Source organism: Vitis vinifera, chromosome 19 (assembly GCF_030704535.1).
Source record: "Vitis vinifera cultivar Pinot Noir 40024 chromosome 19, ASM3070453v1".
In the NCBI taxonomy this organism is placed as follows: domain Eukaryota; kingdom Viridiplantae; phylum Streptophyta; class Magnoliopsida; order Vitales; family Vitaceae; genus Vitis; species Vitis vinifera.
The window spans coordinates 8,402,627-8,425,015 of NC_081823.1; the positions used below are offsets into that span (position 1 = coordinate 8,402,627).

Here is a 22,389-nt window from a genome sequence, read left to right on the forward strand (position 1 = left end):
AATATCAAACTATATTCATAATAAATTTCATAATTAAATAAAATAGTTTGATAAAGTCTATCATAAAGATAAAGAATTTTATTGAATTAAAGATTTAGCCCACAGACAATTTTTAATTAGATTCAATTTTTTAGCATGTTCTACATTGGTAAAACATGAATTTAAATTAAAGCCTCAGTTTTTAATAAGTTTGTAATATTTTTTTATGCAGTTTTACCTAGCATATCTGATATTCGTTGTGAGGTTCCCGAAGTTAGGGGAGATAACTTTAAGATATGGAAGGAGAAAATTCTTCTTCAATTAAGGTGCACGGACATAGATTATGCTATAAGGAAAGATGAACCACATAAGATCACTGATACCAGCACACTTGAACAAATTTTATTGTACGAACGCTGGGAGAAATCTAATTGCCTTAGCGTGATGTACATTAAGACAAAAATTAGTGCTGATATACGTGGTTCAATCGAGCAACATGAGAATGTCCGTGAATTGCTAAAGGCTATTGACGAGTAATTCGTCACTTCAGATAAAGCCTTGGCAAGCACCCTAATTATGAAGTTCACATCCCTGAAGCTCACCGGTATAAGAGGTGTGCATGAACATATCATGGAGATGAGGGACATTGTGGCTCAATTGAAGAAACTCGAGGTAGAAATGTCTGAATCCTTCTTGGTGCACTTTATCCTTAACACTCTTCCACCTCAGTATGGACCTTTCAAAATCTCTTACAACACACATAAGGATAAGTGGTCTATCAATGAATTGATGACCATGTGTGTTCAAGAGGAAGGAAGGTTAATGATGGAACAAGGAGAAAGTGTCATGCTGGTGATGCAAAGAAAAGGAAAGAAAGGAAAATCTCAAGCCAGTCAAAAAGGGAAGCAACAAATTTCTCCTAAATGTGACATTAAGAAAGACGAAAAGTGTTTTTTCTGTAAAAAGAAATGACACGTGAAGAAGAAATGTCTAAAATTTCAGAATTGGCTTGAGAAGAAAGGTAACCCTACCTCATTTGTTTGCTATGAATCTAATATGGTTAATGTAAACACCAACACATAGTGGATTGATTCTGGATCTACAATCCACATTTCAAATTCCTTGCAGGGTATGCAAAGGCTAAGGAAGCCAGTGAAAAATGAGTAATTCATCTTATCCGGAAACAAGATGGGCTCGCATGTGGAAGCAATAGGGACATGTTATTTAACTTTATATGGTGGTTTTATTTTGGAATTGCAAAGGACCTTTTATGTACCAAGTTTCTCATGAAACTTGATTTCAGTTTCTAAACTTGTACCGTTTGGATATTCCTTTCATTTTTTAGAAACATCTTTCAGTTTGATTTATAAATCTAATTGTGTTGGGAATGGTATCTTGTCTGATGGTCTTTATTATATATTCTTATAAAATGATACCGCTCATAATTCATTACATGTTCAAATTGGCATTAAGAGATGTGTTGTAAAAGAGGATTCCTCTACATTGTGGTACCGGAGATTAGGTCATATCTCCATAGATAGAATCAAAAGATTGGTGAATGATGGGGTACTTAGTACTCTAGATTTTACTGACTTTGAGACTTGTGTGGACTGCATTAAGGGTAAGCAGACCAATAAGTCAAAGAGAGGTGCTACTAGGAGTTCCACCATATTAGAGATCATACATATTGATATATGTAGTCTTGACATGGACTCTCATGGTCAGAAATACTTCATCTCTTTCATAGATGATTTCTCACGATACATGTATCTCTACATACTTCATAATAAACATGAAGCTTTAGATGCCTTTAAAGTCTTCAAGGCAGAAGTAGAGAAACAATATGGTAAACAAATTAAGATTGTGAGATTAGATAGAGGTGAAGAATATTATGGTAGATACTTGGAAGATGGACAATTACCTGGGCCATTTGCGAAGTTTCTTCAAGAGCATGGGATTGTTGCCTAGTACACCATGCCTGGTTCTCCAGACCAAAATGGTGTAGCAGAAAGAAGAAACCGAACTTTATTGGACATGGTGAGGAGTATGCTTAGTAGCTCAAAACTTCCTAAATTCTCGTGGACTGAAGCACTTAAGACAACTGTGTATATATTAACCCAAGTTCCAACCAAGGCTGTCCCAAAAACGCCATTTGAGTTATTGAAATGTTGGAAACCGAGTTTGCGACATATGTGCGTTTGGGGATGCTCGTCTGAAATGAGAATTTATAATCCACAAGAGAAGAAACTAGACCTAGTGGGTATTTCATTGGACATGCTGAAAAGTCCAAGAGGTACAGATTTTATTGTCCATCCCACAACACTAGGATTGTGGAATCAAGAAATACTAAATTTCTTAAATATGACTTGGTCGGTGGGAGCGATCAATTTAGAAACATAGTTTCTGATATTGATCATACAGAGTCTCAACTTTCCACTTCAAGCCATAGATTGTTTATTGTTCATAACACCCCTCAAGTACAAACGGGTGTTGAATGAACAATCGATGAAGTTCAACCAATCATTGAAGTTCCACAAGTTGTTGACAACATTCCAATAGACCAAGTTGATAAGGAGTTGCCTAACACTTCTGAACAACAAGTTGAACCTCATACTTCCTCGGAAGATATTGGTGCAACCTTAAGAAGGTCTGCTCGAACTAAGAGGTCAACAATTCCTAGTGATTATGTAGTGTATCTACAAGAATCTGATTACAATATAGGAGCCGAAAATGATCCAGAATCATTTTCACAAGCCATGAGTTGCAAAGAATCAGAATTGTGGTACAATGCCATGAAGGATGAGATGAGTTCCATGAGGTGCAACGATGTTTGGGACCTTGTTGAGTTGCTTAATGGTGTAAAAACCATTGGTTGTAAATGGGTTTTTAAGACAAAGAAAGACTCATCAGGCAACGTTGAGAGATATAAGGCCAGGCTTGTTGCAAAGGGGTTCACTCAAAAGAAGGAATCGATTACACGGAAACCTTTTCTCCTGTATCTAAAAAGGATTCCTTGCGCATTATATTGGCATTAGCAACCCACTTTGATTTAAAATTGCAACAAATGGATGTGAAAACAACATTTCTTAATGGAGAGCTAGAGGAGGAGGTTTACATGAAACAACCTGAAGGATTCCCCTCTAGTGATGGTGAGTAATTGGTTTGTAAGCTTAAGAAATCCATATACGGTTTGAAACAAGCATCTCGCCAATGGTATTTAAAATTGCATAACATAATTTTTTCATTTGGTTTTGTTGAAAATGTTATGGATCAATGCATATACCTTAAGGTTAGTGAGAGTAAAGTTTGTTTTCTTGTTTTATACGTGGATGACATCTTACTTGCAACCAATGATAAGGGTTTACTTCATGAGGTGAAACAATTCCTCTCTAAAAAATTTGACATGAAGGATATGGGTGAGGCATCTTATGTTATTGGCATTAAGATCCATAGAGACAAATTTAAAGGTATCTTAGGTTTGTCTCAAGAAACCTATATCAATAAAGTTTTAGAGAGATTTTGGATGAAGAATTGTTCACCTAGTGTTTCCCCTATAGTGAAGGGTGATAGGTTCAATCTGAACCAATGCCCGAAAAATGATCTTGAGAGGGAACAGCTGAAGAACATTCCATATGCTTCTACAGTTGGAAGTTTGATGTATGCTCAAGTCTGCACAAGGCCTGACATTGTATTTGCTGTTGGAATGTTAGAACGATATCAGAGTAACCCAGGTATAGACCACTGGAAAGCTGCAAAGGAAGTGATGAGATATCTTCAAGGAACCAAAGATTACAAGCTTATGTACAGACGAACAAGCAATTTAAAGGTAGTTGGCTACTCAGATTCAGACTTTGCTGGCTGTGTTGGTTCACGTAAATCAACATATGAATACATTTTTATATTGGCCGGTGGAGCTATATCTTGGAGGAGCGTTAAGTAGACCATGACTGCTACTTCTACTATGGAAGCTGAGTTCATATCTTGTTTTGAGGCTACTTCACATGGTGTATGGCTTAAGAGTTTCATTTCTGGACTTAGAGTTATGGATTCAATATCTAGGCCATTGAGTATATATTGTGACAATTCAGCTGCAGTCTTTATGGCAAAGAACAATAAAAGTGGAAGTCGAAGCAAGCACATCGACATTAAGTATCTAGCCATAAGAGAACGTGTTAAAGAAAAGAAAGTGGTCATTGAGCACATTAGCACTGAATTGATGATTGCTGATCCTTTGACTAAGGGCATGCCACCGTTGAAATTCAAGGATCATGTAATGAACATGGGACTTAGTTCCCTTATATAGTTTTTATTGTACAAACTCTTATTATGATGTTTTCTCATATTGGTGTGCACCTTTATTTAATTTTGAGAAAATTCAACTTCATTGGACCAAGAATGAACATAGGGTTTATTCATTAAGTAATATTAATATTGCCACATAAAGTAAAATGTTAAGAAATGAATGCACTGTAATACATGGAAGATAACACTCGTTATATAGAGGACTTATCGCCATGATTCATGTATTTGTTACTTAATATGGATAATTGATGGATTAAGATAGGACATTAAGTTAAAGATGTGGACCAAGTGGGAGAATGTTATCACCACCCCATGTCGTCTCCACGTTCACCACCATGAAGGGGTGATTCTGAAGTGGTCACACCCACGTCCTCCACCATAATCGCACTTTTTCCGCTGCGTTAAAGGAGGGTGTGGCAAATCTGCAGAGACGTGGTATGATGGGAAGCCACGCATATATATTTCACATATGGTCCCAAACTCGTGATCTACCGTTTTTCTTTCTTCAGTAATACACCATCCATAGGAGATCATCAAAGTTTGGAAACCGATTACAGCAACTTGAATCAATGGTTGGAGGTAAGTAGACTATGCCTAGTCTTTTACAGATTCAGTTCATCTTGCAAGTGTTAATTTTGAATTGAATGTATCATATGAATTTCTCACACTATTTTATGTTAAAACAAAAATATCTTTGAGGACGTTAACAAAAAATGGGGAAAAAGCCAATATCAATAAATATATATAAACAAATTTCAAGCTTAGATGCGTATTTGATTTTGAGAACTACTAAAAAGGAATGAAAGATTTTTTTCCCCTAGGTTTTATAAATGAAGCCATAAGTGAAAAAAAAAATCATGGAATTATTTCCTATTAAAACAAAAATATCTTTGACGACTTTAACTAAAAAAAAACACATATAGAAATAAATGTATAAACAAATTTCAAGTTTAAACACATATTTTATTCCTAATGCTTTTGAAAAGGCATGATAAATTTCTTTTCCCAAGGTTTGATAGGAAAAAAATTCTTGAAAGGGAACCATTTCCTATTGAAAAAAATAGAGCTTTGAGGACATCAACAAAAAAATCCCAGTTTAGAGGAAAAAAATTTATCCATTTGTGAATTCAATATTCTTAATATAGAAACCACAAATTGAAAAATAAGACAAAGACATTAATTAAACCATTAAAAATAATTGAAAAAAAAAACTAAATTTAGATGTGTGTATACCTAAATGAAAAGAACGAAGTTAAAATCCAAAGAGATCTCTAAGGATGCATGAAAAAGAATTAACTACAAAAACAATAAGAAAAATTAAGAATGAAAATGATAATAGCAATAACAATATAATATAACAAAAATCATGAAATAGAAGACATTATATCTATTCATGTAAAAATTTGAAGTTTGTGTCATAAAACTCTAAGCTTTGAGATTCAAAATTCAAAACTTTTTAGTCAGGTTACTTTGGTTTTGTAATGTATCTTTAAGAAAATGAAATTTCTAAGATATTCAAATCGAAACTCTAAAAATTCAATCTCGGTTTTGTAATGGATCTTAAGGAAATGAAATTTCTTCGGTACTCAAAATGAAACTCTAGGAATTAAAGTCCCTATAAAGAGAATTCTTGTATATTTAGAATAGAACCCTAGAAATTAAAATCGCCATAAAAGTAAACTATTAAACAAAAATAAAAATGTCTACCTAGAAAATATGTTAAGATACCTTTGGAAGAAGAATTTTTTAAAACTTCTCTAGATTGTGATTTATGAAAGAGGATAATAACCAAGACAAGAAAAAAAAAAAATAGAAACTATAGAAATTAAAGTTTGATTGTGGCTTCTTCGCTTATTTCCATGGTTTTAAAAACTGAATCGGAGCGGCTGATCTGACCGTTGAGCGATCACGGTTCCTATTCAGTTTGGCTAAATGAGTCTATCAAGGATTGAACCAGAATCGAATTAGTTCAACCGATGGTTGGATTGGCGAATCGATTGATTCTCTCCAAATTGGACGATTCAACATTTCTTTTTTAAAGCCCAAAAAAAACATTTTGATGCATTTTGCACCAAAATGACAACATTTCCTAAGGGAACTAGATCACTCTATTAGGAGTCCATCTAGGTCATTTGTCATCAAGCCCAATTAAGCTTTTAGTCTTACAAGTTAATGATTCTCACATGTCTTTTAAACCTCACAATCTCTACATATTTTTTGATCCATTTTCGATATGGGATTAGTTAGTGAGAAGGAAAAAAAAATTGCGAGCTAGAAAGCTTGAGTTGGGACCTTTAGGTGTAAAAATTTAAGTTTAATCATTAAGATATGAAACTTCTTCATTATATTATTATATTTGCAAATAAAAATATATAACAAAATTATTTTTTTTTTCAAATTTTTATTGTATAAAAGTATAAAACACTTTCACATTTATTTTTATAATAATTATATAATATAATTAAAAATAATATAAATTAATTAATATAATAATTTCAAAATAAAAAAAAATACAAAAGACATACAAATAAAATTAAAGATTATAATTTTTTTTATTTTAAATATATCTTTATATTTAAATATAATAAATGTTCTATTTAATAAAATTTAAAATATTAATATATTTATATTTCTTTTATCATTTAATTTGATATGTCAAATATAAAAATGAAATATTATTAAAGATTTTAATTAATATATAAATTATTATTTATGATGTTATCGATTCGATCATAAGTGAGTGAATCGGTAACTTTTTCGTTTCAAATCATTGATCCCATTTTAAAAATATTGTTTATTTCTAATAAGTGAATCTATGCAGTGATTTTCCTTTTTTTTTTTTTTTTTTCCTTTTTATTTATTTATTTATTTTTTTTAACGAGTGTATAATTACGTAATTCTCCTAAGCATGAAGGCGGTAAGGTGGAACGCCGCCATTGCCTGTCCAAGGAGACTGGTACCCTGGAAAGGCCATTTGCTGATTGTTCCAAATTCCAAAGGTTTCGAGTTCGAGTCACCACAACAATGGCGCCTGTGAAGGCCACAGGGGCTGTTTTTGCTGCTCTCTCCATCGCTGTACTCTCCTATCTCCTCTGCAATTCTCGATCCAGAAAAACCCACAAACCGATATCGAAAAAGAAGCCAAGAAGAGGACTTATTGAAGCCATTGGCAACACCCCTTTGATTCGAATCAATAGCCTCTCTGAAGCCACTGGGTGCGAGGTCATTTTAATCTTTATTGCTTCAAGTTTTCATCCTTTTCTGATTTTGTGATCTGGGTCTTTGTTTGTTTCCATTTTTGTGAGCCGGGTCTTTGTAAATTTATTGGCAATTTCAGTCTTCCTCTTCAATCTTTCATCTCTCTTTCTTTTTTCTTTTTTTCTTTTTTAATTTTTGACTTGGATCCTTTCAAATTTCCAGTTTTGTTATCTGTGTCCTACATTTTGTTGTTAATTTATTTATGCTTCTTCTTTTGCCTGTTTGTGCAGATTCTTGGGAAGGCTGAGTTTCTGAATCCAGGAGGGAGTGTGAAAGATAGAGTAGCAGTGAAAATCATTGAAGAGGTGAGTTATTTTTACCGAGAGAAGGAAAATTTAGAGTTTTATGCTCTTTGAAACAGGAATCGAAAAAGTGGCTTCAACTAAGTAGAGTTGTCTTATAGGAGTCACATTGTGGGGGGTTTTTCCTTGTGTTTAAGGCCCTGGTTAGATTTACTTTAGAGAAGGCAAAAGCTCCTTTTTAAGCTGAATTAAGAACTTTGAGGCTCCAATTTTATTTAAATAGTTTATAGCTTAAAAATAGCTTATTACTTAAAAGAGTTTATGGCTTAATATGGATGTGAGGAAAATATTGCTTCTTAAAAATATTTCTGTTTTCTGCTTTTTAAAAATATAAAAGAGGAAGTATATCCAAACAAAACATAAGTTACCCTGTTTTCATGAATTGATTCTTTGTTTTGCATAGGATTTAAAGTTTTATCCGTATTGGGTGATTAGTTCTTATCGGGCTGCATTGATGAGTAAAAAGAAATGGAAGTCAATATAGTGTTGATGCTAGTAATTACAAGGAGGGATTGATTATGAATCTTAAGCATTGTCACAAGATGTGTAACACTTCTTTTTCTCATCTTTCAAATGTTCCTATGCAATATCATTGAAGTTCCCCACTACTTTATCTTTCTCCTTTCATTGTTGATCCGATTCCTGTCTTGTATTTTCAATTCTTTATAACAAAATTGAATGCATTAGGGTATCAAATGGCTATCAATCATCTTTATTCCCTTGATTTCACTCTTCATATTTGATGTTTGTATGTGAGAGATTGTCTTTATGAAAGTAGATTTCTGGGACTGGTTTTGAGTTTTCTTTCTAGGACTACTAATATTTTACAATCATTTCTTACAGAACCCTTTTTTTCTAAGGGATAGGATGAGGCATCTCTACATCTGAAATTCTTAATTCTACAGAATGCTGTGGGCCATTCAGTTTCTTTAAAATTGAATATGCTCAAAATGTTAAGGAATCCGTCGTCATAGGCATACAAATCAAGCATCAGATAAATATAGTCCAGTGGGAATCAGTCATCTATGTGTTCAAGCATATTGCGAAAAATTGAGTGATCATGATCAGTCACCAACAGGATACAGATTTAGCTAAGGACACAAGTCCTGTGGAAATTAAATCAGTTTATTTGTTTCCATATTCTTTAAAGGCTATAATTCATTTTACACATCAAAGCAATTACGGCCATAGTAAACGATCAGAATGGCATTCTATAATAAATTTTTTAAATTGATGATACTTGTAATTTATATCTAAGAAAATACAAACAGCCCCCTCAAAGTCAAGCAGCACTTGTAGATTGCTTCATTATGTTGTGATGCTTGAGAATTTAATCATACTGTTATATTGGTACTACTATAAACCTAGCAATGGATACAAGTCTCCAAGATCTATCCAAGAAAAGGAAAAGGGAGAGAAAATTTTACCGATTCAAGTTTTCTAGAGTCAAGTTTAGTTGTCATTGGATATTCAGCCTTATTTGGAATTTAGAAAGTTTCTAGAAAATCTTCTTTACACAAATAAGTTTCCAAAAAGTTTTTTAAGTTTCTAATTCCCAAAAAAAAAAAAAAAAGAAGTTAATTCCATTATTTGGTAGATTTTGGAGATTTAGTTCTTATTAGTTCTATGTACATTTAGTTTCTTTTTTCATGGTTTTATTCAGTTTATAGGGTTTTTTTAAAGCCTATAAATAAGGTTAATTGCTATAAATGGATGAATGATAATGTGAATAATATGAAAAAATTTTCAAGCCTTGCAATTTTCAATGGTAAGAATCTGATGCTTTTCTTCTAGATGACACTCCTAGAAAATCTCAGTGAATTTTTAAGGTTTTATCCTATCTTTTCTTCTCTATCCTTTTTCTCTTTCCTGTTAATCTTTTATTTTCTTTTTTATGTTGGTATAATTTTATTCTCCATTGCTCTTTTTAAATCTTAAAATATTGAAGGCCAATGCTATCTTATCTGGTTGTAAACAACCATCCAAGGGTTATCCTACATCACCCAATATGCAAATATTAGATTCTAAAAGAATATTGAAGGATGTGGGTAAGTGTTGGTGGCTCATTTGCCCTTGATATTTCATGCACTTTGTTTTTTGATAATTCCACGCCTAGTCTCTTAGTTGTTTTGTGCTGTCCTAGTTAACTATTCTGTTTTCTTTGTTGCTCATTGTTACCTGTGGCCATATAAAGGCTCTGGAATCTGGCCAGCTAGCTCCAGGTGGAGTAGTGACAGAAGGCAGTGCTGGTAGCACTGCCATTAGCCTTGCTACTGTGGCTCCTGCATATGGATGCAAATGTCATGTTGTTATCCCAGATGATGTTGCCATTGAGAAAGTATGTATGAACTTTATTCTTCTGTAAACCTCATAGCTGTGCTTGTTGAGTTTGGAAACTTTTACTGGACTTGTATAGCCAATTAACCATTATGCACTCTTTTCTCTTCTTCCAAAGAAAAAAGAAATTATCTAGTTTTGGTACTCTTAAGGTTTTTTGTTTCCTTTTAATTTCCCACTTTTCTTTATTTATTTATTTTTATTTCATTTAAAAAAAAATTCTTGTGCAACTTTTCTCAGTCTCAAATTCTCGAAGCCCTTGGAGCTACAGTTGAAAGAGTTAGACCAGTTTCAATTACACATAAAGACCACTATGTCAATGTTGCAAGGAGAAGAGCTTTGGAGGCAAATGAATTTGCATCAAAGCATGGAAAATATATAGGAATGGATGCTGATGGCCTAGTGCCAGCCAATGGTCATATATCTGAGGAAGAGAAACAAAATTCAGTTTTCTCAAGCAATTGTAAAGGTGGTTTCTTTGCAGATCAGTTTGAAAACCTGGCAAATTTCCGAGCTCACTATGAGGGTACTGGACCTGAGATATGGGAGCAGACCAGTGGTGATCTGCATGCTTTCGTGGCAGCTGCGGGAACTGGTGGCACTCTGGCTGGTGTTTCCCGGTCTCTCCAGGTCACTTTTCCTCTCCATCTTTTTATCAAACCTTTTTTCTGCACTTCAATTGTGCAAGGAAAGTCACTGTAGTCATTACATGTTCAACAGGAAAAAAGTCCAAATATCAAATGCTTTCTGATTGACCCTCCTGGTTCTGGCTTGTTCAATAAGATAACAAGGGGAGTAATGTACACTAGAGAGGAGGCTGAAGGACGGAGACTGAAGAATCCATTTGATACCATTACTGAAGGCATTGGAATCAACCGGTTGACCCAGAATTTTTTGATGGCAGAACTTGATGGGGCTTTCCACGGCACAGATATGGAAGCTGTTGAAATGTCCAGGTTGGTCCAAACTTTGCCCCCTTTGTGTATTTCTTCATATTGCTGTGCGGTTGTCTAAATCTAGAGAAAAAAGAAAAAGTAAAATCCCATCGGAATGATATGGTGGCACATGCTTCTTTCTCTACCCTTTCTATGAAAGAAAGGGAGCCTCCAAGAAAGGGAAGTGGTTACCAAATGGTGAAAAATGTAAAATTCTAAAATTTCTTGGCCACCCTGAAGAACATCTTTAATAGTTGTATTTTTCTTGAGCATTGGCTCTTATTCTATGTTCCCATTTAAACTTTCATCAGGTATCTTCTCAAGAATGATGGGCTATTTGTCGGGAGTTCTTCAGCCATGAACTGCGTTGGAGCTGTCAGAGTGGCACAGTCGATCGGCCCTGGTCACACAATTGTAACAATTCTGTGTGACAGCGGGATGAGGCATCTGAGCAAATTTTACGATTCCCAGTATCTGTCTCAGCATGGTTTGACACCCACAGCAACCGGGTTAGAGTTCCTTGGCATCAGCTGAGATTTCTTTTCTGGCCAAAAGGTATCAGTCTCATTCAACTCTTCGATGTCTGAACAGTATTGACCCAAGTTTGGGCTGCAAGATGTTTTACTGAAGTTGGAGTAGCACGATCTGGCTGCTCACTAGAAAGCATCTCATGTGAGATCGAGTATGAAACTCTCACCTACCTCGGAAGGCATGGTCTGATTTTTGAACCAAGACAATGGTGCGGATGCAGAGAGATCCTTATTTGTAACTGGTAAGGGCTAGAACATTCATACTTCCACATAGAGAAGTGCATACAAAGTTCATTATCATTTTTCTATGAAAAATCAATAAATCAAGTCGCCTTGTGAGTTGCTCTAGAGATCAATTTTGGGATTCTGAGCGTTCTTGTAGTGATTGATTTTGGGATCAGGAGTTCAGCAATGAATTATTGACCCAACCCGGGTTTTCATGCCTACCATTTGCATTTACATATTCATTGTTTGAGTTGTCACCAATGTTTTAAAAATACAGCCAATGATTGAATCATGATCGAAATGGTTACATTATAAATATATAATTTATATTTTATTAAAATTAATATTAATTTTAAATAATTAAAAATTTTAATAATATTTTTTATATATAAAATCAAATGATTAAAATAAATATAAATTTAATAATATAGTAAATTTTATTGAATAGAATATGTGTAATATTTAAATATAAAGATATATTTAAAGTGAAGAAAATTATAATATTTTATTTTATTTTATATGTATTTTATTATTTTAAAAATTATTATATCAATTAATTATATTATATTATACATAAATGTGTATGCAAATATTTACACCTGCTTAAATGTTTTATAATTTTATATGATAATTTGGTGTTGATGTCGTTAATTGGGGCGGAGAAACATGGGTTGGTTTATCTAGCCCGATAGCAGAAACCATTAATACGGGGCACTGCGTGGCTTAAACAATTTGAAAATAACATTAATATATAAAAATTTACCATAATATTTACACCCAAGGAGTTGTACAGCTCGGTGGGCCCTCGTTCATTTTGTCAATTGCAGGTCCCTTAGCTACAGTGTCTACCGAGTTTCTTTTCCTTTATACCCAATTACCAATCCCACAACAAAATATTATAGGTTGGTGAGCTTGGTAGTAAGAAACTTTGGGCCAGAAGAGGAAATCCATCAATGTTTTGGACAAACAAAAGTTGACTACTTCATAGGAAGCCGGACAGTGTTTAAACGGTTTGACAGACGGCCCAACTTATAAATGGGCCATTTCACTCAACCAGGCCGATTGGACCAGACGATCCAATTTTTAAAATATCGGTTATCACGAAATAGACGATAAAAAAGTGCCATAGTGTCAACAATGGTAGAGTTCGACAAAGGCCTAGTCTTACAGCTCCATAGTCTTGTAGCTGAGCTCCAAAGGAAACCAGACACAGTTCAAACAGTTTGACAACGGCCCAACTCATAATCAGTTCATTTCACTCGATCGGATCGGAGAGGCTACCGATTGATGATCCTTGGTCTGGGTTTTAAAACATTGGTTGTCACATTACCAAATCACAGAATTCACATAGAAAAAGAGCCATAATGTCAACAATGGTAGACGGTTCAACAAAGGCCTATTCTCATGCCTAATCTTACAGCTCCAACTCCATAGGAAACCGGACGCAGTTACAGAGTTCAAACAGTTGGACGACAGCCCAACCCATAAACAGTCCATTTCACTCAACCGGACTGGAGAGGCTGCTGGTCCACGACCCAACCGGCTCATCCAGTCTTTAAAACATCGGTTGTCATACTACCAAATCACAGAATTGACGTAAAAAAGTATCAATGTCAACAACGGAAGAGAGTTCGGCAAAGGCCTGTTCTCATCCCTAGTCTTACAGCTCCAGAGTATACTTTTTGGCACAAGCTTTTCTAGCAAACATCGCTTTTCAAACTGAAGATGGATGGAACCAACAGGGGAAAAAAAGGCTAAAAATCTACTTAGGGAGCTGGTGAAAGGAACCTTGTCAACAATCTAGCTGCAGGCACAAGCCGCACGAAGTAGAGGGCAAATGGGATTCCAGGCCCCAAAGCCTCTACTATAAAGTAAAGATCACTATATATTGTTGGCTGTGAAGCCGATTCTGAGCAAGCAACCAAAACCCTTGTGCCATTGCGGAAAGGAATATAGAAACAGCAAACATGACATAAATTTCATCAACACAGCATCTTCTGCAATAGTAGCAATACCAATAGGTCCAACCAGAGGCTTATTGTCAAGATACATAACCTTAATAAGTATATTCCACCTTGAGAGAAATAGAAAAGACTTTATAAAGGTTAAGCTCTAAGATACTCCACCTAATGGTTGTACCACTTCTCAAACTGAGACTCGTGACAATGTGGGTCTAGCCAATCCTTGGAAGAATCCTTTGACATGTTGACACCTACTTTTCCACCACCCACAAGCTCTCTCAGATTCTCCAACTTATTCTCTCTTCCCGTCCCACTGATCCTGCTATCGGCTTCCTTCAGTTTCTGCTTGAACCGCTGCTTACGACTGGAAGAGCTCAGCTCTTGCAGCTTTGATTGTGATGGAGGAGCTCCGTGGGGTCCCAGGTAAATATTCTCCTCTTTTTTAGCCTGTCCAAGTACAACAAGCATGTCAACAAGAAAGGATAAAAGCTTCAAAGTATTAGTAGTCCAGCATCTGCAGATGGCTAAAAAATTAAAATTAAAATAAATAAATAAAATAATCCTCTTCATGTCAACAAAATAAAGTTCTGCAGCTAACCTTTGGGGAAGATGGTTTTGAAACTTCTACTTCTGAAACATCAGTTTTACTGTGATCTGGGTCTCCTATTCCCAAGCTTGGAATCACGAAGTCATCATTGTCTAATAAATCATATCAGACCACAACAATGTCAAAATGTTTGAATACTTGAATAACTTCCACATACATGTTATACAATGGAACAACACCAAATCCACTAAAATTTACAGGTTTTGCTACATGAAAACTAAATAATGTATGCTAAAAGAACTATAATTTTCCTTCAATACTAGAAAAAAAGTAAGTTGTCATAAGACAAGTATATAGTGCTTTTGGAAGGTAAAAGAGTTTGGTTCCATTAATTCTAAATCCCAAGGGCTGAAAAATCAACTTTATCAGTTACATATCACATAAAAATTGAGATTCTTGGCCCCTGCGCCACAATAGGCACATACCACTTTCCTCAAGTGCTCCCCAGCTGGTTCACATGCAAGGAAGAATCTCGATTGACTTTGCAACCTATTGTTCTGTTTGGCCCTTCTCGCCTTTTCCCTATCTGACCCTTTTTCTACATGTCCTTTCTCTGCTACACTTTCCCCCCTCCTCCCACACCCACCCCAGAACAAGAAAAAACTCCATGCCCAATATGCAATGATCCCAAGCACAAAAATAAGGCAACGATATGAAATTTCAAATACATTCAGAAATTTAAAGAGAGAGAGAGAGAGGGGAAAAAGAGAGGAAAAACCCTTCTACTTTTCACTGTTTGGGGGCTAAGTAACTCAAAAATCAGTTTGAGTGCTGCATTATACATAAATCAGGCAGAAGTATAAACACTTTTTTGAATGTTGGCATTTTTCAACGCATCACAAGAATAACCATTTTTGCTTTCAAAGGGGTAAAATGGTTTTCAAAAGGGGCAACATTACAGTGCTTTGACACACGCACAGGCGCGCGTGCACACAACATATATAAATCTCCCCAAAGGCATCATAGTTCGGGTTGCTACACCTTGGGCCTAGGTGTACCTTTAATCCATTATTCCTGGCCACGATTCATCTAAAGTTTCTTCCCAGTCTCTGTATCAAAAGATGAGGTGCCCTCTTCAACAAGGCATCGTAGCTGGGGGGTTGCCACACCTTGGGCGTAGGTCTACCTTTAACAGCTATGATCCCTTATTACTGGCCATGATCCATCCTGAGTCTCTTCCCAATCTCTGTCTCAAAAGATGAGGCCCTCCTGTCCAACTAGGCATCATAGCTGGGGGTCACTACATCTTGGGCCTAGGTGTACCTTTAATAACTATGATCCATTATTACTGCCCACGACCCATCTCAAGTTTCTTCTCAATTTCTGACTCAAAACTTGCGTTTCTAAATTCAATTCTTTCCTCTAAAAAGTTGTCCCCACTACTTCAAGGTCAAGCCTAACCCTCTCTAAATGATATAGAATGTCAGCATGGGAAAGCATTGAATTTTCTCCGTTGGTGTCAACGAAAACCGTTGGCTAAATTTACACGAGTTCTCTATTTTTCTAGAAGTCCAACCAATGATGTGTTGGAAGACGGTGACCCAAGTCAAAAAGCAAAAATGAAACCCTTTAACAAAAGATTTCCTAATCAGGATCTCCACACATTTATAATCATCACAACAGATTTATTGGAATTAAAAAAAAAAACCTGTATTAATAATGAAAACATAAAAGCAAATCACAATTAATATACCAAAAATACCCATAAAAATTATTGTCCAGTAAAGTGGCATTCATGTGATTTACAGATTTTTTTTTTCTCTTTTTTTGATAAAGCGTCATGCATAGTTTGTTGATGCTTTGATTGAATGAATCTGCAGATTCATTCAATCAAAGCATCAACAACCCATATCCTAGTAGAACAACTTCACACTTCTTATGGATGCTCAGTAAAATGATGAAAAGAAAAGAAATTTCAGATATCCAGGATCGGAGAAAATAAATCCCTATCTTTCTCTCTGTTTTCCCAGAAACCAAACAGACGGTTAGTGCAATATAAGAGAGATGCTATAATCCTCTTTATATAGAAATTAAACCTTAGCTTGGCTGCTCAGAAAAGCTTCAAAAGAACAAAAAGAGAATAAATTTAAACAACACGGACCTAGATTAACAGAAATTGTTTATTTCCTCGGTTTTCTCAGGAACCAAACAGAAGGTAATGCCACACCCCATGTCTCCTTAGTTTTCCCGGGAACCAAACAGGATTGATGGGGAAAATGAGAGAAACGCCACATAATACATGACTAAATAGATCAAATTTACCTAGTGTCGCTGTAAAAGAATCAACTACTTGGACCCCCTCTGAGAACCAAAGTTGTTTCTTTTTCTCGATTTTCTCAGGAATAAACAGACATGTGTTGGAAAAAATGAGAAAAATATCATACCCCACTCGTCTTCTTCAATCGGAGGAGTGGTTTGGCCAGGAGACTGATCCATGGGATGCAGATGATCATGGATTTGAACGACCACGGGCGCAAAAGCCCAGAACTTGACGAATAACCACCGCTCAAAACCAACACTTTTGTGATTCAAGTTATCAAAAAGACTGAAACGTAGCGTTTTATGTCTAAAAACTTTGTAGGAGAGAGTGCAGGGAAAAACCCTAACCCTAGGGTGGTCAGAGGGAGATTTCAAAGGGCATGTGATTTTTAGATGACGAAAATACCCTTTCTGGTCTCCGAGAGTTTGAGAGTAGTTTTGTCATTTTAGAGTAGCGAATTTGAGGATTTTGATATGGTAGGTGTGTAGGTGAGATCTATAGTGTGTAGAGGAAATCGTGGCCGTAGATTTTGCTTCATTATGGATGCTGGGGTCTGCTCAAGTGGGTCCAGTCATGATATTGTCCCTTTTTTTAAGATCTATGGTGGGGGAATATGATTGTGACTTTTTTGAGTGTCTGACAGGCAGGTTATTCTACTCATAGCTAGGGGCTCACTTTTAATATTCAGAAAAAATAAAATATTTTAATTTTTTTTATTCAATTAAAAAAATTAAAAAATAACTTACGTAACATATAAAAACAAATTATTTTCAAAAAAAATTAAAAAAAAAACAAATGTCCTTTTCTATTTAGAATTAAGTAAAAAACAAACACAACTAAATATCTAAATTGATTTCATATTATATGTTTTATGTTATATATATTAATGTTTTTGTTAAATATGAAAAAATTTAAAGGTACAATAAATTATACACCGTATTTATATTTTTGTTAATGCTTTGTTTACATTCCATTCCTTTATAACCTTCATGTCACATAAGATATGAAGCATATAATGAAAAACCCTTTAGAATAATAAAGTTATTCATGTTTGAAAGGGTTAGTCCACAGTATGTGGCCCCACTATTGTTATGCACATATTCTTTATCAGCCCCTTCAACTCAAGGATGACGGATATATCGGTATTTCGATTTTACAGATATATTCGATATATCGGAGATATATCAGCGAATATTTTGGAAAAAAATATTGATAAGCTTAAAATTGATCAAAATTTATAAAAATATAAGAAAAACTTCATAAAAATGTAATTAGAAGTATAATGATATTTTTAAATTATTTTATTAAATAATTTGATATATGTATAATATGATTTATCATATTTGATAATAATATTATATGTGTTAATAAAAAAAACTATAAATTTCATAAGTATATATTTATTATTAAATTATATCAAATATTATTTATAATAATATTTGTGATATTTGATTATAATATGTCTAATTTTAAAATATATTTAATATTAAAATTATAATTAATTTAATTTAATTGTATTAAATGATATAAAATAAATGATGATATATGTATAAATTTTAATACTTAATTAATATATTAATAATATTAAAAACACTATGAAGAAAATTATCCCGATAATTTTTATATTTTTAGTATTCGAATAGATGAAAAAAAATTATTTAATTACAAAATAATTATAATTAATTTGTTTTTTAAAACATTTTTTTAAAATTATGTTTATATGATGAATTTGACTTTATATATATTTGGTGCACATTATATATCAAGGGGCAAACTTGCCCCAACGATTGGCTCGTTGCCAGCCAAACCTTTTGGCTGGGGTTCGAGCCCCTGCGGAGGAAATCCTAAGGCATTTTTGAAAGTTTGACCGCATTGATCCTCATTTGACCACCCAAATTATCGTGTCGAGATGCTCCGATACACAATATTTCGGCGATATATCGCCAAAATATCACGATGTTTTCCTCCCTACTTCAACCAAGTTTATGACTTTTTGAATATTACAATTCAAATATTATGTAGGTTGTCCAAGGCCTTCCATAGTAGTAAAGGCTTGTACAAGACCAAACACCACTATTTAGACATGCATGGATTCACCATCATGTACCCACTAGCAGGGTATGATGTTTTGGAAAATATTTTTCATTGAAATATATATATATATATAATTGTTGAGAAGATAACCAACAGAACCAAACTAAGTGCCATAAACAAGGAATACTTGGAAGATTCCTACAAGAAGTAGCTAGAAGATAAAGTCAAAGAAATTTAAAATACAAAAGAAACAAATCTTATTAGAACTAGAATTTGAAAAAGAAATCCTGAAATAGTAATCCTAAAATAGTTGAAAGAGAAGTCCTTCATTATGCCCCCTTAAGATGATATTCTACAAGAGGGTCCAATCTTGTTCAAAAGAAATAGAAAACGAGATCAAGGAAGTGGCTTTTTTAGAATATCAGTGAGTTGATCAATGGAGGATAAATGAGCAGCCTAGAGAGTCTCATTTTATACCTAGTTAGTAATGAAATAGAAGTCGATAGCAACGTGTTTCATCCTTAAATGAAAAATAGGATTAAAGCACAACTGATTTGCTCTAATATCATCACAATAAATCATTGGTCGTGTAGAAATTTAAAGTCTAAGATCAGTTAATATGAAGCACACCCAATTTATTCTGGTAGTAGTATTAGTGATGGAATGGTATTTCGTCTTGATAAAGAAACAAGCTACTATTTGTTGTTTCTTGGAACTTCAAGAGATAGGGGTACGACCAAGATAGAGGATATTAGCACCAATAGAGGATAAACCATCAATGGTTCTTACCTAATTTGTATCGGAGAATGCATGCAAAGATATGGGAGACTCACGGAAGCGTTGGAGACCATGACTAAGAGTGCCACAAAGATATCTTAGTAGACGTTTGACAAAAGCCTAGTGGTCAGTGGTTGGCTTATGCATATACTGAGACAACTTATTAATGACAAAGGTTATGTCAAGGTGGGTAAGTAGGAGATATTTGTAGACTACCCACAACTATGCTAAATTTTGTAGGATCAAATAAAGGAGCCCCATAATGTAGTGAAAGGAAGAAACTAATCAATAAAGGTGTTTGTACTAGTTTAGCATCAGACATGTTGATAACCCGACTCTTGGTAGCTTGGCATGTAAGGGTATCAACAAAATTTATACCTAACGTCCTTACACTAAAGTAGCAAAGCTACTATAGCATAGTGGCTCTAGGATCGAACACTGGGAAGGGTTTTTACTTTAACTGGTGAAGTTCGGAGGATGGAGTGAACTTTTCTTAATAAAAATTAGGTTAAGATGAAAACATATAAAGATGAAGGTGTGTAAACTAAACTAACATGAAAATAGGTTAAAAGATGGAAAAAAAAGTTTCTCAAAGCTTTGGATAGCCATGCTTAACTCACTATGTAAAAATGGAGATTTTGGGACTTTTCACCTCGAGTTGGGGAAGCAACTAAGGTGATGCTTACTTCCCGAACCGGTATGAGTTTAACAACTGAGTTTTAGTCCTTGAAAACTTACAAAAAGGGTAGTTGAACCTCATAAATGCTCTTTTAATGATATAGGTCATCTCCTCGACTTGCAATACAATGGCTCGTAGGGGATAACTAATGAACATCAGTGGATCTAACAATAAGAATCCACTGAGACCAAAAGGTTATCAAGTATTGGTCATTCAAAGCAAGTCAGAGGGATTAAAAGCTTTACTTTGAATGAAAACATTTATGACGCTCAGCTACTTACATTCATGGCTTGGAAATCTCCATCCTGACACGGGAGCTTCACATGGCATCCATTACTTCAAGAAACTAAAAGGTTTTAGCCTCTCATCCTTGGGGATTTCATCCTCCAAGGGTGTTTGGCTACTAAGAAAATGAGAAAGAAAAGAGAAAAGAAGCTTCTGAACAAAAGTGCTCTTATAACTTATAAAGTTACAAGTTACAAGATTCGATGATCTGAGGCTCTTCACCTCTATTTAAAGACAATAACAAGCTAAATTACAAGAGCTATTACAAAAGCAACCTATTCATTGGTTGATTACAAGGGTAAAATAGGTATTTACAAAGCTAAAAATCAAGCAAAATATCTTGGAGAACCGGTAGTGGAATAACATCAACAACGTCTCAAAACAGGGGATTCAAAGGAATTTTGCAATGTGCCTAAATCCTCCTTGCGAAATTTTCGCAAGGTGTTTCTTCATGGTGCGAAGTGGCAAAATTTCGCACCATGAAGAAAATCTCCTTGCGAAATTTTCGCAATGTGAAATTCACCTTGCGAAATTGGTCATTTGACATGATGCAGTTGCCTTCCTAAGGCCATATCTTCCTCATTTCAGCTCCAAATCATACAAGGTTTGAAGCTTTGGATTCTTGACTTCCTAAGCTTTCAAATGGTATATAGCATGCAAAAAATGGACTTCGGGAAGTGCTTCAAAAGTGCGAAAGAAGACTGCAGCTGTTTTCTTCACTCTGTTTTCCTCTTCTCCATTGCTTGTGCTCGTGTTTCCACTTGAAATTCAAGCCTGTAATCATCCAAAATCCTTGATTAACTCGCCCAAATAGCTCCTCCATCAATTGGCATGCTTGAATCGATTCATAAGCTGATAAAAACATGTAAACTTGCCACAAAATGGTTAAAACCAATTACTAAGGACCTTAATGAATTAATTGGGTTAAATGAATATGATTACTACTTAAAGGTGCTTAAAACCATTATAATTAGATCTACAAAATAGCACTTTTTGGTAGTAATCACATGTGAGTGCGAACAAGAAAGTCTAACATATAGCAACGTTGAGAAAGCAAAAAAAACCATGCTCATTAGGAATAATCTCTACACCAAGAAAATAAAAGAGCAAGCCAAGGTCCTTAAGAGAAAATCAGTTGACTAATAAATGAACAAACTGATTCATAATTGTTGCATTATTCCTAGTAATGATTAGATCATCAACATAGACAAGCAAATACAAGATATGTCCACCAAAGTTAAAGACAAAGAAAGATGTATCGATATGTGAATTTTTGAAATTAGAGTGAAGTAAGAACATATGCAGTTCTTGATAGCAGGCTCAAGGGGCTTACTTTAGCCCATAAATAGCTTTTTTTAGCTTACATACATATAAAGGAAAATCTCAATTAATGAATCTCAGTAGTTGACTCATATACACATGCTCATTGAGAAGGACTTACACAACTTATTGCAAAAGTAAGAACAAGTCAAATGATGTTAGGTTTAACTACAGGACTAAAAATGTCATGATAATTAACTCCTTCTTGTTGGTAAAAACCCTTTGCAACCAATTAAGCCTTAAACCTGTCAATCAAACCATCAAAATTACGCTTAATACAAAAATCCATTTACAACCAACAACATTGTGATAAAAATTAGATGATACTAGCTCCTAAGTCTCATTCCAAATAAAGGCATCATATTCTTGAGACATGACCCGATGTCATTTTAGATCTTTGAGAGCTTGGGTCAATGTTGTGGGCTCAAGGTCAAAGGATTGGGATAGTTCGGTGTGCAGGTTTAGCTTTTAATAGGTTTATGAATGTTGGATTTAGTCGTAGTTCACATTGGATGGGTTGGTTTAGGTGTGTCTCGGTTGGTTGAGTGATGATTTGTGAGGGATTTGTAGTGGAGGTCATTGGGACTAGTTGGGTTTG

General features: G+C 34.6%; 2 protein-coding genes across 2 annotated transcripts; one reads left to right on the forward strand and one right to left on the reverse strand.

The window, feature by feature from the left end:
* The first annotated feature begins 7,181 nt into the window (after positions 1 to 7,181).
* Positions 7,182 to 11,991, forward strand: LOC100260099 (cysteine synthase 2). Its single transcript, XM_002266423.5, has 6 exons — positions 7,182 to 7,503; positions 7,770 to 7,844; positions 10,036 to 10,179; positions 10,419 to 10,808; positions 10,899 to 11,134; positions 11,425 to 11,991. Exons 1-6 carry the CDS (start codon positions 7,306 to 7,308, stop codon positions 11,645 to 11,647), a joined length of 1,266 nt encoding a protein of 421 aa, XP_002266459.1. The 5' UTR covers positions 7,182 to 7,305; the 3' UTR covers positions 11,648 to 11,991.
* Positions 11,992 to 13,819: 1,828 nt separating this feature from the next.
* On the reverse strand, positions 13,820 to 17,173 carry LOC100254821 (uncharacterized). The gene is made up of 3 exons (XM_002266538.4): positions 16,821 to 17,173; positions 14,428 to 14,528; positions 13,820 to 14,276 (listed from the first exon to the last, which is right to left on the reverse strand). The coding sequence occupies exons 1-3, from the start codon at positions 16,870 to 16,872 to the stop codon at positions 13,995 to 13,997; spliced, it is 435 nt and encodes a 144-aa protein (XP_002266574.1). The 5' UTR covers positions 16,873 to 17,173; the 3' UTR covers positions 13,820 to 13,994.
* Positions 17,174 to 22,389: the final 5,216 nt, after the last annotated feature.

What these genes read in the sequence shown, in the direction of transcription:
- LOC100260099 (XM_002266423.5), top strand. Translation starts at nt 7,306, where the DNA reads ATGGCGCCTGTGAAGGCCACAGGGGCTGTTTTTGCTGCTCTCTCCATC. An exon ending in CAGTGAAAATCATTGAAGAG is followed by an intron (nt 7,845 to 10,035) that starts GTGAGTTATTTT and finishes GGCCATATAAAG; the next exon opens with GCTCTGGAATCTGGCCAGCT. An exon ending in GAAGCTGTTGAAATGTCCAG is followed by an intron (nt 11,135 to 11,424) that starts GTTGGTCCAAAC and finishes AACTTTCATCAG; the next exon opens with GTATCTTCTCAAGAATGATG.
- LOC100254821 (XM_002266538.4), bottom strand. Translation starts at nt 16,872, where the DNA reads ATGGATCAGTCTCCTGGCCAAACCACTCCTCCGATTGAAGAAGACGAG. An exon ending in GATTGAAGAAGACGAGTGGG is followed by an intron (nt 14,529 to 16,820) that starts GTATGATATTTT and finishes ATGATTTATTAG; the next exon opens with ACAATGATGACTTCGTGATT. An exon ending in CAAAACCATCTTCCCCAAAG is followed by an intron (nt 14,277 to 14,427) that starts GTTAGCTGCAGA and finishes GTACTTGGACAG; the next exon opens with GCTAAAAAAGAGGAGAATAT.